Raw genomic sequence first — 17573 nt, 5'->3', positions numbered from 1 at the left:
ACCATTTTCATGGCTTTCCACCTCAAGGGTTGGTCAAAGGTTACGACGGGAGTAAATTGGGAGGACTTCGTCTAATTAATTTCTCAGTCAAATCTTGGGAATAAACTTTGAAATCATTAAAACACCGAGTGATGAATGTGACGATTTTCATTTTTATTGCATTACGTAGCCTTCGAAGTGTCTTATACTAGTGCCTAGCTCAGGTATTTTTACGAACAACCGATCATTTGTTGAATAACAAGTGCCGATTGATTGTCTTTACAAAAATTACCGCAACGCATATTGATGGTAGTGAAACTTTTGTTTTGCACCAGACACCCAATCTGACTTCATTTTCTGTCTCAGCTTGTCATTCTGCATCAGAATCATACTTCATTTCAAGAAAAACGGTCGGATACTATTTTTCGGAAAACGTAAAAAAAAATCGCATTAAAAGCCAAAAAACGGTTATTTTGCGTCGACTCAGAATATGCGAAAATGGATATGTTGTACAGTTTTTTTTTCGCTACAAGATGGTGTAAGAATCATTTCTGTTGCAATTTGTTTCGGGTCAAACCTCCATTTGCCTGTACTACTATTGAGAATCTGTAGTTTAACTATAAAATTTGTCAAATTTTTTAAATCTATGAAATTTGTCATATTTTGAATATCTCTGTCTCGGGTACAAAATGAGATAGGTTAAATGGTTTTTCTAAGATTTACTGGAAATTATGTCTCAGCTTTTAGTTTTCTGTCGTTTATTGGTATACCAAACGAAAACTCAGAGAAGAGAGAAAATAACAAAATGAAAAATAAAGTCAAAAAAGGGGTGAAAAAACTAGGATTTTGTCAGCCAGCAAACCATGAAAATGACAAAATATAAGCAAATATTTCGACAAGGACCTCCGCCAAGTCGTCCTAAGTGCCAAAAAAAAATAAAAAGAGAAAAAAAAAAAAAAAAAAAACGAGAATCTATTGCAAATAGCAATTGACCAAAACACAATCAAAAAGTTTGCAGGCAAGAAAAGACTCATCAGCACAAGATAAAATAGCACTAAATTCTTTAGGAACAAATGTAGCAATGCCACCCGCAGGGCGGCCTCCGGTAGGCCTCGCAGGAACGGTAAATATATCATGTAGACTTGAAAGGGATCTTAACATATTCAAAGAATGGTCCAACAAATGATGCTCTTGCAAACATAGTATTGAACTATTTTCAGAAACAAATTCATTCAGCACTGCAAATTTGCCAATGACTCCATTCGAATTAAAGGACGTAATCGTAGAACCAATATTCATTTAAAAAGCTTTTTCATAGCAGGGCAACTGAAACTGTAAGACGGGTGGTTAGTTGAGTTGCAATTTGCACAACAAATGGGGTTAGTACATGGAGTATTCTTCGTTGATCTATGATTTCCACTGCAAAGAGCACACTTCAGAGTAGTAGAATCACAGTTTTTTTCGGTGTGAGAGGGACTTTGACATGCGAAACATCGTTTTGGAAGCACCTTGTCTTTCTCAACTCTGTAGAGCTCATAACCGAACTTAATCCCATGGACGATATAATATTTTAAAAATGCTTCGGACTCAAACGACACCTTTACTGTTCTCGACATTCCAAGGCGCCTAAACTCCAGAATCCCAGGCAAAGTGGCTGCTAGAGCTTCAATGTCGAACTCGATATCCACACCACGGATTATTCCGAAAAACTTAGGCTTTCTAGTATTGATAAGACAATCAGGGAAGGAATCCTTTAGATCACAAGAAAACTTTTTCCCAGATTCAGCCGCCACAGTGATAAAAATCAAATCATTGGTCTTTTTTATTTGCTTGATACAGCCCGAGCCGAATTTGTCCAATTCATTTTTCCTGGAAACAGGGTCACGTAACGAGGCTGGCGGATTAGCGATAGTAATAGTCTCTACTGAATCAGAGCTGATGGGGAGAGGAGGCCAATCAGGTGAATTTAAAGGGGAGGGGAGGGGGAGCCCAAGTTGGCTGAACACTTCGACAGCGAGGACTGTAAGTCTTGTTCAATTCTTTCAAGAGAAGTAATGGATTTCTCCAGCTTTCTGCCATAATCACTAACAAGTCGATCCAAACGTACATTGGAATCAGATTTTAATAAAGGGCAATCTCTGAATGAGCGAGGCACTAATACAGGCCATTTGAAACCTTTCTGGTCAAGATCCGTGACCATCTTCATAATATCTTTTGCTGTAGCAAGTTCCGCAGCGTTGCCACGTCTCGTTACTCTCTTTATAGGAATTCCAGAAAATTTCCAAAGCAGATTTTTCGCATTCACCAAAGCATCAAGGCTGTAAAAGTTCGCCACAGTTTCAATAAGCTCCGTTTCTGGAATACCATTCGCAAATGCATCGCAAATAAAAAACAGGGCAAAGTTCACAATCACATGAGAAATCCCATCTGCAATTACGAAGGTTTTTGAAAAATCACAGAATGAATCAGAAGAATCATCGCAGGCAAAATTATTCCGCTTTACCTGTTCATTTGGGCAATGATTATCAGTCGAATCGTTAATCACAGGTGCTTCCTGGCTAACAGCCAAGAGAGGGTCTTGAGACGCAGGGGTTACGGCATTCAGTGGCGTCAGCATATTTATTGAAGAATTTGGGTGCTCACTCTCTATTGGGTCACTAGAAAATTCGGTAGCGGCTTTGCAAATAGAACAGGTCCAGTTAGGAGTATTCTTTCTATCGGAAACGGTGATCCCTGAACAAGAGGGATGAAACAAATTGGAACACTTAGTGCATTGCAACAGCGTGCCTTTCCCCAAAGAACGTTCACAGTTAGGGCACACTTTTGGAGACATCGTTGGCTTGAAAAAAAATATCACCCCAAAAGACAAGGGAAGCGTCAGCCCCCGTTACCTTATCCCCGCAATTTAAGGGAGACTCTCCCGGCAGGTACAACGGCACTTGCCACGGGTTTACTGCCCCTCTTCTGCTTGTCAATTATGGTTACGCAAAATTGAAATTAGCACAAATCTATTTTTGTATAGTGTAAATAAATGTCCAGAAACTAGGTCAGTAGATTACAACATTTTTAATCCGTATAAAATGTTATGACAGAATGGTTGCACAATTAACTTCGGTCACTGAATTAATTTAGGAGGGAAATGATTATACATTTATTTGAGGGAAATGATTGTCCAGTTGCAGTAAATAAGATAATACATCTGTTGTTTTCTACTGCAACTCTATTCACTTTTCTTTGTATTTTTTTAATACAAATAGAATATATCAGAAGAATAAACAAAAAAAATTAATTGTTTATTCCACAAATTCTCATCTTATTGAGCTTTTTGAGAGAATTGTTTTTGAGAACAACTGTTATAACTACTAACAACTTATTCCATTACTGATCCGCTTTAGGTCTGCGCCAAGGCCGTATTCAGGATTTTTTTCGGAGGTGGTTTTACTCGAAGATTTTTTTTCGGGGGGGGGGGTACACAAAAAAACGCATACAAAACTTGTTTATATCCATTTTTGTTTCGTTTTTACGAGTCAAACAAACATTTCGTTGGGGGGGGGGGTTCAAACCCCCTACCCCCTTCCCCCTCTAGGTATGGCCTCGGTCTGCGCGATCCTCCTCCACCCTGCTGTATGTAGAGGTTCCCGATATACTCCCTTCCTTCCTTTTCCCACTCCCTTTAAATGTTTCATTTGGTATCTTCTTTACATCCGCCTTTTAGGACGTCATGCATTTCCTCCTTTTCAAACTTTTTCCAAATTAGTTATTTTAACAAATTTGGATTTCGCCAAGATGCAGCAGGGGTGTCAATTACAAAATTGTCGAGGGGGGTACTTTCTTAATTTTTTTCATGAAGATACGTAAAAAGATATTTTCAAAATCTATGCGGACGGGGGGGGGGGGTATTTCTGTTTTTTTTTAATTTTTCAGACTCTAGAAGGGACGATTGCCCCCCCACCCTTTTCCGATTGGCACCTTGGAACGCATAATCAAAATTTACAGTTAAAACTAAGAGCATCTTTTCTTCTTTTTGGTTTGGGCAAGCATAAACAGGGCCGTATCCTGGATTTTTTTTTGCGTGGGAAAGGGGTTACAATAAAGATTAGTGATTTATCAACGTTTTTTGTGTACAAAAATTTGTCTAAATGTATTTTTGTTACTTCTGTACGAGTCAGAAAGATTTTTATTTTGGGGGGGGGGTCAAACCGGGTAACCCCATGGATACGGCCATGAGCACGAACATTATCTTCAGCATGCTTTTTTGTCATTTCTACTCTTTCTTGACGGTTCTTGTCATTTACAATAACAATTGGGTTTTTGGGAAGGTGTTATGTGTGTTCAATAATTTATTGTACATAGGTTGCTGTTGATGCTTTTTTGACATTTTTAACAATGGAAGGGATTTCAGGAAGTAATAATAAAAACAAAATTTCTTAGCATTCTCAGGGCGTAAGTTAATATTGGATATCCTGTTAAAAAAAAATTGAATTCACTATTTCAACATAAGTGCTTCCTGCTTTGCCCAGGAAATGCGCTTGAATGGTAGCCTACAAATGGTAATCTGTCTCATTTTTCTTCTTTTGTAAGTTGAGATAAAAAAAAACATGTAACATGAACGTATTATTCTTAGTGTTATTCTTAACCTTGATTTTTTTAATCCAATTATTTCACTGCAAAAAAAATCCCACCCTTGATTTTTTTTTTACATAGGCCAAATACCTAAGGAACTGGACTGGGAAATTATTGCAAATTTTGGCTGTTGGATAATAATTATTTTTTTAAGGAAATAATTTCGAAGAAAGAGCATGTTAAAAAAACAACAATTTGCATGAAAATATTGAAAATGATTTAGGTAGGGTCAAAGACAGATCTCCACTGTTCCCAAAGCAGCACTGCATTGGTGTCATCTTTTCAATCGCCTAGAGAAGTTTTTTTTAGCCATTATCAATCAACTAATAGAGTTGTTCTATAGAAAGTTCCTTTGCCAGTATTGTCATCATTCTCCTTTTCCACCCTTTGGGTAGTTGATCTTTGTCGCCAATTTACGGAGAGAATGCAAGATGTGATAAATCGAATAGTCAGTCTTAAAATGAAAGTCGTCATCTAGTATTGAATAGTAGACTATAGTAGCTGTTTGTGCTTTTTAAATTGTACTCTGTGTCACAATATTGCTTGTTGTGCGTTGTTATTGGTGTTTTACTTCTCTGGTTTAAGTTGATGACGCTAATAGTTATTAGTTCTTTTAAGAGTAATACTAAAGTGCCGAAATACAATTCTATTCAGTTTATTATTTTCTTTGAACTCAAATAAAAAATTGTCTCACGCTGGTTTTGTCCAAGGATGAAATCCTCTTTTTGAGATGCCAATTTATTTCTTAATATTCACTCTCGAAGGAGTAAAGACGTGTAGCTTAACGGATTAAAGAAGTGCAGCTTTAACTGTCATTAGCTACTTACTAACTTACTTTGTTCCTCTCACGTCAGAGGCTCTTGGACAGTAGTCCATAATTCGTTTAGGGACGTCTACAGCATCCTGGCTTCATTTTTATATAACCACCAAGCATGTTTCGTTGCCTCCCCTGGTTCTTAGACCCGGAAAAGCTCAACACCAAGCCTCAGTGAAGAGTCACTATTGCCCCATGCAAGTCATATGTCCCCAATATTGCCTCCTTCTTGGCCAGACTTCATCAGTAATTTTTAGTTGCTTGATGGAAGTCCTGATGTTACTCACCCTGTATGAGTAACTACCATATGAGTTATATGACGTTTTTTTTATCTATCTTGGTTGTTAATTATCCTATCAACCCAACTAGTTCCAAATGTTCTTTTTAGACATAATCTTTCAAAGCCAAGAAGCCTTGTATTTACTGTATTTTGATGATTCCCCTGAAGGCCATGCGGTACCTTATGGGTCATCCTATGTCGTCCATTATATGCTTTTTTTTAGCTTCTACCCGCAAATTATTTAAAATTGTTTGAGTTATCATGCCATAACTTGTAGTGCTTAGATAAGGGATCCGAATAAAGGAAAGAAACTAAAAGGTGACCCCCTACTTACCCAGAAAGCTTAGTAAAACCATTCAGTTTTAATGAAACTTACTTCATTAGAAAGTATGTGTTTTTTTTTAACGGAGCAGAAATTTTCTTTCTAAAGGTCCCTAAAGGATAGTCCTTAGAATTTCTTTTAGAATATCTGCTAGGAAAACGCTAAAATAGCTCAAAGAAAACATCGTTTAACCAATTTTGTAGCTTTGGGAGTTCCTTGTGGTGCTACCCGCTTTGATTTATTAGCTTGCCGACAAAAAAGACGTACAATTTCATTGCATTATAGTCAAACCATAGGTTCTCAATAGCTCTCGATGCTGGCTAGCTCCTGGGAGAATTCGCTAATGGACCTTTTGTCTTTGAGACGGTCAGCCGACAAAACAGGAAGGCTGCAGAGACTTGGAAAATGATTTTCAGGCGCCGCATTTGTCTTAATTTGATCCATTCTCCTACTTTGATCCATTTAATCTAATAATTTGAATATGTATGTTTAATGTATTAATTATTCAAAGTATACAAGGTTCTCATTTATCTTGATAAATATTTCTAATGTAATTCATTAAAATCTAAGTTTCATTAAAATATATTCATTAAAATCCAAGAAGCTAATAAAGTCGTAAAGAGAGATTTCAAATTCTTTTATGTCTCATATTTGTCTAGCCTACTCAATTTAGGTTTTTATATTTAATATATATTTTATCATATTTAATATTTTTCTATATTTGCTCTTTAATTAGATCTATTCCCCTGGCCTGCGCTATATAATCTATTTACTTTTGGATCTTTAGATTTAGTAATTAAAAATTATCTATTTGATTGGATGTCTATTAGTAATAATTGAAATTTAATCCACGTTCTCTTCCACTTGATAGACGGTTGAAGGTGTGAACACATGGTTCCTATTTGTATAAATTATATAAAGTCTACAGGTCTGTTTAAAAAAATAATGTTTTCCATGAAAAGCATTTTGAATTTAAAGATTAAAACGAGCAATAATTTGATCAACTACGATACCAAACATAAAACGAACAGAAATTACCATGAACAATGAAGTTAAACTTAAAATCAACAGAAATAACTTCTGATACGTTCGTTGCTGCCCTCTGCTTTTGTCCTCAAACTTTCAAAAAGGTTAGTGTCGCTAGTGTGTCATTTCTGCTTTACTGAAAACTAAATCCTTAGTTGACGTTCAAACTTTTATTTAGTCAAATTGTTTTTTATATGTTTGAAAGAAATGGAATAATAAAGAAAATTGATTAACATTATCTTAAAATCAACAGAACTTAAAATCAACAGAAATAACTTCTGATACGTTCGTTGCTGCCCTCTGCTTTTGTCCTCAAACTTTCAAAAAGGTTAGTGTCGCTAGTGTGTCATTTCTGCTTTACTGAAAACTAAATCCTTAGTTGACGTTCAAACTTTTATTTAGTCAAATCGTTTTTTATATGTTTGAAAGAAATGGAAGAAGAAAGAAAATTGATTAACATTATCTTCTTTTAGAAAAAGTTTTTAAATTATTTAAAAGTAATTTAAAAGTAGTTAAAAGTATTTCACAAATATATTGATTTAAAAAAAAATTCCATTGGATTTTTTCTATTGTTATTTTTCATTATTGTGGTTTTTTTTCATGGTTATAATAAAAAAGCAACCTCAGATAGATTTTGTTTTATTTATGTAAGTAATTCATATAGGATAAATAGCGATATTTTGAAGCTAATTCTAGCAAATCAATGAAAATTAATATATAAATAAAAACAGCGACCCTCAGAAGTACCAAGTGCCACTTGAAGATCTACATATTTAAACGAAAAATTACATTTAACACAGTCTAAATAAATAAATAAACAAAGAAACACATTTAAACAAAGTTTAGCGAATCACTGGCTAAAATGACGAAAAAAAATTACTGCACAATGAAATGACGATATCTCTCTGTTGTCGAAATTGAAATTCTGTTTATACATGTGTCTACTGGGATGCTTTCTAATTAGTGTAGTGTTATAATTTAATCTCTACGTTGTTTTGGCAGGGAAAAGGGAAATTTACTCCTAAGGACTTCAATGCCCCTTAAATACCATGTTTTCAGAGGCAGTTTTAGGGGAGGGACAGAGGGAGCAGCTGCCCCGGGGGCTGAAATTTTAGGAACGCAAAATTTTAAATATTTTTAAAACTTTAATTTTGGAAACTTTATTTTTATTAAAAATGTTAATAAATGGAAATAATTAATAAAGTATTAATTAATTAATAAAACAAAAATGAATTAAAAATAATGAAATAATAATTAAAATGATTAAAATAATTATTAAATAATAAAATTATTTAAATAACAAATTAATAAATAATCAAATAGCAAAGTATTAATTAATTACTAAATGGAATATGATTTTGTTAACAAACGAAATTTTTTTTTATTATTTGGCCTTGAAATATGTAGGAAACTGGCGGGGAGAGGGCGCTAATCAAAATTTTGCCCCGGGAGCAAGATAGACCAGAACTGCTACTGTATGTTTGGTGGAAATCTTAATACGTTTATCGTGTTTTGATCTTGAACCTAAGCTCCCCAACATTAGCCTCTCATTTCTTATCAACGACTCGTATTATCAATCCACGCTAACTGTGGTCAAATTTGGAAGCAATTATGTGCTTACTAGGTTTTGATTTAGGATATTCATGCTTCAATTTTAAGAAGTCTCTGGTTTCAATGGGCTATTTGCACAGTTTGGTGTCCTTTTGTGCATGGTCTTTGAATGGGCTATTTGCACAGTTTGGTGTCCTTTTGTGCATGGTCTTTGAATGGGCTATTTGCACAGTTTGGTGTCCTTTTGTGCATGGTCTTTGAATGGGCTATTTGCACAGTTTGGTGTCCTTTTGTGCATGGTCTTTGAATGGGCTATTTGCACAGTTTGGTGTCCTTTTGTGCATGGTATTTGAATGGGCTATTTGCACAGTTTGGTGACCTTTTGTGCATGGTCTTTGAATGGGCTATTCATTGAATGGGCAAATTATGCAAATTATAAATAATTTGCATAATTTGAGCGCTTGTGTGCATAAAAAGTCAACAATAAAATCGCAGCAAAGGAAAGATAACATCATGCTGAGCTAACGCCCCCCCCCCCGTGGCCACAGTGGATACAAAAGCTAATTGGCATTCCTTATTTTCGCTCTTTGTCTGGTCTCGCAACGTTTTTGCCTTTGTCTTGGGTCTTACAACTCGATGCCCAGTTGCACTGAATCTGGCATCTTTCAAGACCCAGAGTCTTGAAAGGATAGTTTGTTACCATCCGGTCAGTTTTGGTCTTTCAAAATAGCTTAATAACTTTCAATTCACAATCAATTCATCCCCTTTTTACGCTCTTCGGTTTCGTATGACGAGACCGGAGAAAAAATGTACGTGAAAATTGTCGGTCGGAACTAAGTTAACGCTATTCTACTGACTATGATGAGGCATGACTTAAATGGTAATAGTCAGTTTTTCTCTTCTAATTTATTCGAGAAGAAAATAAGCCAAGTTTCATAGATTTTTTTCCAAACACAATTTTACTCTTTTAATAACCGTGACCAGCTGTTTCTGCAAAGTTTTATTTGTTTTGCACTTTTTTGCGTATATGTAATGCTTTTCTGTATATGGCCATTGGTATCTGAAGTGTTAAAAGATTTTTCGATTTTTGTTGCCAGTTTGTAAGGCAATTGCTATTTATAACAATTTGCTTAGCACCGGTATATTGCATCGGTATTGCATCGGTATATTGCACCGGTATATTAGCACCGCTATATTAGCACCGGTATATTATACCGGTATATTGCAAGAGGAGTTTACATAGTTGTCCAGGAAAAGAAGAAGATATTCATTTCCACTAAAATAAAAGTTTTGGTCGGGACTGGGCCCCGACCGGAATATTTATACCTATTTAATATAATTACTATTTAACTATTTAAAGTAATTACTATTTAATTATTAATTAATATGTTATTTAAATAATTTTATTATTTAATAATCATTTTAATTATTATTTCATTATTTTTTAGTTCATTTTTGATTTATTAATTAATTAATACTTTATTAATTATTTCCATTTACTAACTGGGTTCTCTACTTCTTTTTAATAAAAATAAAGCTTCAAAAATTAAAAAATGTTTCTAACCGTTAGATCACTTTTTAAAATATTCCGTCCCTAAAATTGGAGCCAAACTCCAAGGAAAAAACGAATGGAGATGGAGAACCGTTTTCTTGATTGATCTTTTCCATGAATTGCCACTTTTCTGTCGAAAAAAATTAACCGATGGAAGGTGAGTATTCATGAAAACAGACACTTGTAGAGAATGAGGCTAAATCGGATATACACCGACTGGGTATCTAGTTCGGGCCGTATGTGTGGCAAGTTGAGCATTCTGCCAAAGAACCATTGATACTTTAGTAAAACCAATAAATGTACCTGTAAAAACACTTTAGATGTAAAATACTCTATTTTTACAAACTTGAAGCAGCCTCTAGCATTTGGCGCGAATTTATTTCGAGAGGAGGGGGGGTCCATAAGCTGCAAAAAGGGAATTCTGATAAAATTGATCAAATAATTTCCTGATCATATGTAATAATAATATAATATTAATAATAATAACATATATATTATATTATATATTATATTATATATTATATATTATATTATATAAATATATATATTATATTATATTAATACTAATATTAATATAATTTAATAATAATAAAATAAGTATCCTGATCATATGATGCATAAGCCATGTAGGCGCTTTTAAAGACTGAAACGCTTAGATTGATTTTTTTTTTTATTGATTATGTCTTGACATGGAGTTATTTACTTTTAGAGCTTCAAGTTTGACCCCAGTCCAAGAAGGTAGTCGTCAAACTCCCTTGAGACCAATAAAAACAAAAAAAGGTCCCACTCCTTTTGGTACTCCAAAGACTCCCAAAGACCCAGTACCTATTAGCAGTGAACCTAGTAGTAGCTCAGGAGGAACTGGGTCGACTAAACGACGTGCACGGCCAAAAAAAAACAACCAATTTTTTGAACCATATTTTTCTCTGGCTGACGTCCAAAAAGGGTTGGAAAAAGGAGAACTAATTGAAGTAAGTGACTTGAAATGAATTTGACTGGTGTAGCAGGAGAGGGCTTGCAAGCCTAGTGAAAAAAAAAAAATTAATTTCTGTTTTTAAAAATTTATGTCCGCTTAAAAAATTCTTGTTCGTTGAGAGGCCAACATGGCTAAGTCCAGTCAAAGTAATGTAGGTCTACCTGTAATGTTTTGGCCGGTTACTGCTTCATAATAAAAATAATTTTAGATTTTCTTACACCAGTCTTCAAATATAACTGATACGTTAATAAGACTGACTTGTCGAAATTATTGCGAAAACTGACTGAAAAAGCAATTTATTTGGTATTTGAGTATGCTTCCATTATCCTAATCCAGTTATTCATCCGTTCCAATGTTCCAGTTGTAAAACTTAAAATAAACGTGAATATTCATTAATAATAACAGCAATTTTTCATTTGGTGTTTTTAGTGGTTTTAGTCACCAAAAGACTTGCTAAAGCCTATCTTCGGGTGTACCATCTGGTGGGGAAAAAACTTCAGAGTAGGGGGGCTTTTTTTTCTGCTGTCATGTTTGAGCATGTCTTTGTTTAAATTCACTTCAGCATGGATGGAAAGGCCGATCTTGTTCACTAATCTAGATTATTAACAATGATTGTGTCTTCGGGAGTTCAATGGTATTAGCACGGGCTGTCGCGATTTTTACAACTTCAAGATACTGACCACCCAGGTGTTATGTCAAAACAATAAGTTTTGAAAAATTGTATAATATTGAAAAATATCTTTTTGGAATTTTCATTGAAAAATTAAAAAAGAACAATAAATTTGCTTCCTTTCCCTCTTAATTTTCGTGAATTCATACAATTGAAATAAATCTATGAAAAAAAAAAAAAATGAAAAAAAAAAAAATCCACTGAAATAACAAAAATAAAACTTTTGACTAAAACTGTTTAAATGTACAAGGTATTTCTGACATTTTATTTTATATCAGAATGGTTATAAATATATTGAAAGAAGTTTTTATTTGTATTAAAACTTCACTTCAGTTTTTCACAAATTTTCAACGTGGAAATTGAATTTTTATTTCTTTTTTTATTTCATGAAAATATGTTTGCTGTGGTCAAAACAAAAAGAGTTTTTTTTTCCAACCACATTAATAGAAAACTTGATTGGTGTTTGATTGCTACTCCTTTCATATAAAGAAGTAAATGTTATATTATTTTAGAGGAGTTTTACCTAAACAGTTTAAATGCCGAAATCATTATTTTTTCATAAAAATAAATTCTATTGAAGTAAAAACTGAAGTGAAGTTTTAATACAAATAAAAATTTCTTTCAATATATTTATAACCATTCTGATATAAAAAATGTCAGCATTTTTTAAAACTTTGACAGGGTTTAATCAAATTTGTGCCTTTCACCCCGGTATGTATGCCGAAACTTTTTGTTTTGACATAACACCTGGGTGGTCAGTATCTTGAAGTTGTAAAAATCGCGACAGCCCGTGCTAATACCATTGAACTCCCGAAGACACAATAATGTTTATTTTGACTAAAACTGTGGGTTTAAGCCTACAGGCATAGGCGCAGTCAGCTCCAAAGCTTTCAAGAACCCCACCCCAACTTCCTAAGTTTTCAATTTAAGACGGTAATGAAAAAAATGGGATAAAAGAAAAATTACAATTCTTGACAGTAAAATTTAAAAAGAATGGTTGGCTCATGGCATACGCATCTAGGTTTTGTTTTCGTAGCTCAAATGCAATTATTTTTAAATTGTTCTTTTCTAGTTGGATTCGTGAAAACAGCGAACTTCTGAGATTTCTAAGACACCTGGAAACATCTAACGTCTATTCATGCGTGAAAACAGCGAATTTCTAAGACGCCAGGACCCATCTTACGTCTAATCATTCGTGAAAACAGCGAATTTCTAAGATTTCTAAGACACCTGGACCCATCTTAGGTCTAGTCATACGTGAAAACAGCGAATTTCTAAGATTTCTAAGACACCTGGACCCATCTTACGTCTATTCTTTCGTAAAAACAGCGAATTTCTAAGATTTCTAAGACACCTAAGCCCATCTTATGTCTATTTATTCGTGAAAACAGCGAATTTCTAAGATTTCTAAGACACCTGGACCCATTTTACGTCTATTCTTTCGTGAAAACAGCGAATTTCTAATACACCCGGACCCATCTTACGTGTACGCATTCGTGAAAACAGTGAATTTCTAAGATTTCTGAGACACCTGGACCCATCTTAGGTCTAGTCCTACGTAAAAACAGCGAATTTCTGAGATTTCTAAACACCTGGACCCATCTCACGTCTATTCATTCGTGAAAACAGCGAGTTTCTAAGATTTCTAAGACACCTGGACCCATCTTACGTCTATTCATTCGTGAGAACAGTGAATTTCTAAGATTTCTAAGACACCTGGACCCATCTTAGGTCTAGTCATACGTGAAAACAGCGAATTTCTAAGATTTCTAAGAAATCTGGACCAATCTTACGTCTATTCAATCGTGAAAACAGCGAATTTCTAAGATTTCTAAAACACCTGGACCCATCTTAGGTCTATTCATTCGTGAAAACAGTGAATTTCTAAGATTTCTAAGACACATGGACCCATCTTAGGTCTAGTCATACGTGAAAACAGCGAATTTCTGAGATTTCTAAACACCTGGACCCATCTCACGTCTATTCATTCGTGAAAACAGCGAGTTTCTAAGATTTCTAAGACACCTGGACCCATCTTACGTATATTCTTTCATGAAAACAGTGAATTTCTAAGATTTCTAAGACACCTGGACCCATCTTAGGTCTAGTCATACGTGAAAACAGCGAATTTCTAAGATTTCTAAGACATCTGGACCAATCTAACGTCTATTCATGCGTGAAAACAGCGAATCTCTAAGATTTCTAAAACGCCAGGACCAATCTTACGTCTAATCATTAGTGAAAACAGTGAATTTCTAAGATTTCTAAGACACCTGGGCCCATCTTAGGTCTAGTCATACGTGAAAAACAGCGAATTTCTAAGATTTCTAAGACACCTGGACCCGTCTCACGTCTATTCATTCGTAAAAACAGCGAATTTCTAAGACACCTGGACCCATCTTACGTGTACGCATTGGTAAAAACAGTGAATTTCTAAGATTTCTCTTTTTTTTCAAAATTATGAAGCTTATAGTGCAGTAAAAAAATTTCGTCAGTGTTGGCACGAAATCTTTGGTTTTATATGTTTTGACTTATTTTTGCTGATTTCTATCGAAGTTTTTTTTTTAATTTAACGCCGGTTACTACCAAAAAGCGTTTAACTGCATATGAAATTACTTAGGGTGCATTCATAATTCCCCTACCCCCCCCCCCGATTTGTTAAGATTCATACGGCTGTGTAAGTTTCCAATTATCCAATTTTAATAATTGATTTCATCTTCACTGTCCATGGTAGGTTGTAATTAACGTTGCCACGGATCTTGCTATTATAAAATATTACAATAGCTTAGAATTGGAATTGCTCAGTCCTTTGGTTTTGCACCTAATATACTCTGATATTTGACAGCTATCGATGTTTGTATCCCATAACAGTCAATTATTAGCCTATTTTTTTTTTTAAATAAGTTTTTATGTAATATAAATTGATTATGTATATAATGTATACTGATTATTAATATAAACTGATCATGCCACGAATATTTCCAAAAAAGAGTACCATAGTTTAGAATTGGAATTGCTCAAGGCTCAGATTTCTGAACTTAGTGCACTCTGATTTTTGGCGGTTGTTTTTTATTTATTTTAACCTTTAAATAATGACGTCAATTTGGGAGGGGAGGTAGATTTTATTCCCCCTCCCCACCCCTCACCTTGGCTGTTTGACAATATCTTTTGGTATTTTCATCGAAAATTTGTCTTTTTTAATTTTCATTTAGTAAATTAACCCCCACCCCCAGATTTTAAAAATACACCCCCCCTACATTTCTGTGGAATGACACCACTGACTTTAAAGCTAGGTGTTGGTTCAGAGTTTTAAACCTTGTTTCTCCAGCCGGCAAAGTTAATAGCTTCCTGTTTGTCTGCTGTGAAATATGTATTATTGGCATTGGATATATGTCTAAGATACATATCTTAAAAACGATACATATTCTAAGATACGCATCTTTAAAAAATCCATTTTATCTTTCTTTAGTAGGGACAATTTCCTGGGAAAACTTCAGAGATGCCAACCGGATTTCACATGGTAATTTTCTATAGTCACTTTCACTGATCCTTTCATTGGTCATTTCATTGTCATTGGCTGGATTTCAGATGACAGTGCGCTAGTTGGATTTCAGATGACATTGTCATTAAGTTTTCACTCAACTAAATTTCAACTAAAACCATCTTTTGTCACAACTTAGGCCATCACGACAGGGTAGAAATAATATGCTTTCAGAAGTTTCCGTTTTTAACTATTTTTGGTCTTTGGAAAAAGACATGTTTTTGGGAAAAGAAGACATGTTTTTGGAAAAACTAAATTCTATAATTACCTAGAGAACCAGGTTAAATATCTGGATAGATTGGAAATATATGCATGACAAACTAATGACAAAGTCACTGAGAGTGTTCTGACTCCAACGAATAGCTTTTTTTGTTTCTAAATTAATTCCATTTCTGTTTTTTTATTTTGCGAATTTTTTTATTGTCTTTTGTCTATTGGTTAATAAATATTTCTGGGAAGACTATTTTAATGTGTCAATGACAAAAAATGCAATTTGCAAAAAATGTGCAAAATAATATGCATCAATATGTAAAAAATGCATATTGATGTGTGTTGCTCACGTCTTTTTGCGTGACGTTTTAATTTGACGTTTTAATTTTAATTTGACGTCAAAAAACTTTGAAATGTTGACTACTACCGCCGTAAATACTTATCAAGGGTTACATATTCAATTATTTAGCTAACACCAAAAACTGTGTTGACTTGAAATAAAATTGCCTGTTTTAAATGTCAGTAAATAATAGTATGCAACACTGGGTGGAGCCATTAATGGGTGTACCCATAGGGGGTGGAGTCATAAGGTTTTGTTGTCTCTTCTTTCGGTTATTATTCAAATTCAGTATTTATTTTTTCTGTGTATATTTGATTTCTTGTTTCCTACTGTGTTTTAATTTTATATTCTAGTAAAAATGGTCATCATTTTTATTTTATTTTTATTTTTTCACTCATCATAAAATCTACTTACGAATTCTGGATATTCCCTACATTCTCTACTTACTTCCCTATAAGCCTTGTTTTTGGGCCATTTTTTCTCACTTCCTATATTTTTTTTTGTTTTCTAAACATTTTCTTTTCTTATCTTTCCAGGGTGTTCTGCGAATAAATCCTAAGTGTTATGAGGATGCATATATCAGTGCGCCGGTAATTAGTGGTATTTAGTTTTTCAATTTTAGTTTCCTCCTCTACTTTCCTCTCTCTTTTTCTCCCTTCTTTCTTCTCTCTTCTATATTGACTTTTCTGCGCTCTAACATTACTGTTCTTTTGAATAAATAAAGTTATAAGTTATTAGAATGTATATATCAGTGAACCGGTAATACTTTGTATTTAGTTATTCTATTTTAATTTCCTCTCTCTTTTTTCTTCTCTCTGTTTAATTTCTTCTCTTCTTCTCACTATATTGACTTTCCAACCCTCTAACTATACTTCTTGAGTAAATAAAGCTGTGAATTATGAGGATGTATATATCAATGCACCGATTATACTTGCCACTTAATTTTCCAGTTATAATTTCTTCTCGCTTGTTTCTTCTCTATGCTTAACTTCTTCTCTTCTTCTAACTATATTGAATTTTATGCACTCTAATATTGCTGTTCTTCTTGAAAAAAACAACAACAAGTTATAAGAATATATACATCAGTGTGTATATCAGTGCACCAGTAAATCTTGGCATTTAGTTTTCGAATTTTGATTTTTTTTTCTCCCTCTCTCTCTCTCCCTCTCTCTCTCTCTCTCCCTCTCCCTCTCCCTCTCTCTCTCTCTCTCTCTCTCTCTCTCACTCTCTCTCTGTCCCTCTCCCTCTCTCTCTCACTCACGGTCTTCCTCTCACCCTCTCTCTCACTCCCTCTCCCACACTCTCTCACACCCACTCCCCCCCTCTCTATCTCTCTCTCACTCCCTCTCTCTCTCTCTCTCTCTCTCTCTCTCTCTCTCTCTCTTTCTCTCTCTCTCTCTCTCTCTCTCTCTCTCTCTCTCTCTCTCTCTCTCTCTCTTGTTTCTTCTCTATTCTTAGTTGCGAATCAGCTTTTTCAGTCTTATGCAAGCTTTGATGGTAAAAGTTAAGGTTAGATGGCTTTGGTTAAATTAGGCTATAAATCTCAGAAATGGCTTAAAAACCTAACCTAGCCTAACCTGTCTCCGTCAAACCTTGACTAAATCCAGATAGGAGGATGACTAAATCCAGATTTGGAGGATGACTAACATCCTCCAAATAGGATTCTAATCTCCCGCTAATAGTTTCTTT

At 34.4% G+C, this 17573-nt stretch overlaps 1 protein-coding gene across 1 annotated transcript in view; it reads left to right on the top strand.

Annotated features, from left to right (window-relative positions):
* Positions 1 to 17573, top strand: part of Dis3l2 (Dis3 like 3'-5' exoribonuclease 2) — a 72545-nt gene that overhangs the window by 10626 nt on the left and 44346 nt on the right. The window contains exons 3-4 of the mRNA XM_089096137.1: positions 10857 to 11118; positions 16421 to 16474. Of these exons, the coding sequence (XP_088952263.1) occupies positions 10857 to 11118; positions 16421 to 16474 (316 nt within the window). The remainder of the gene's footprint in view (positions 1 to 10856; positions 11119 to 16420; positions 16475 to 17573) is intronic.

This window comes from Artemia sp. Qi Xiang Cuo, chromosome 10, assembly GCF_049724085.1.
Source record: "Artemia sp. Qi Xiang Cuo chromosome 10, ASM4972408v1, whole genome shotgun sequence".
Classification (NCBI taxonomy): domain Eukaryota; kingdom Metazoa; phylum Arthropoda; class Branchiopoda; order Anostraca; family Artemiidae; genus Artemia; species Artemia sp. Qi Xiang Cuo.
The sequence above is the reverse complement of the archived record's forward strand: the minus strand, read 5'-3'. Positions and strand labels throughout refer to the sequence as shown.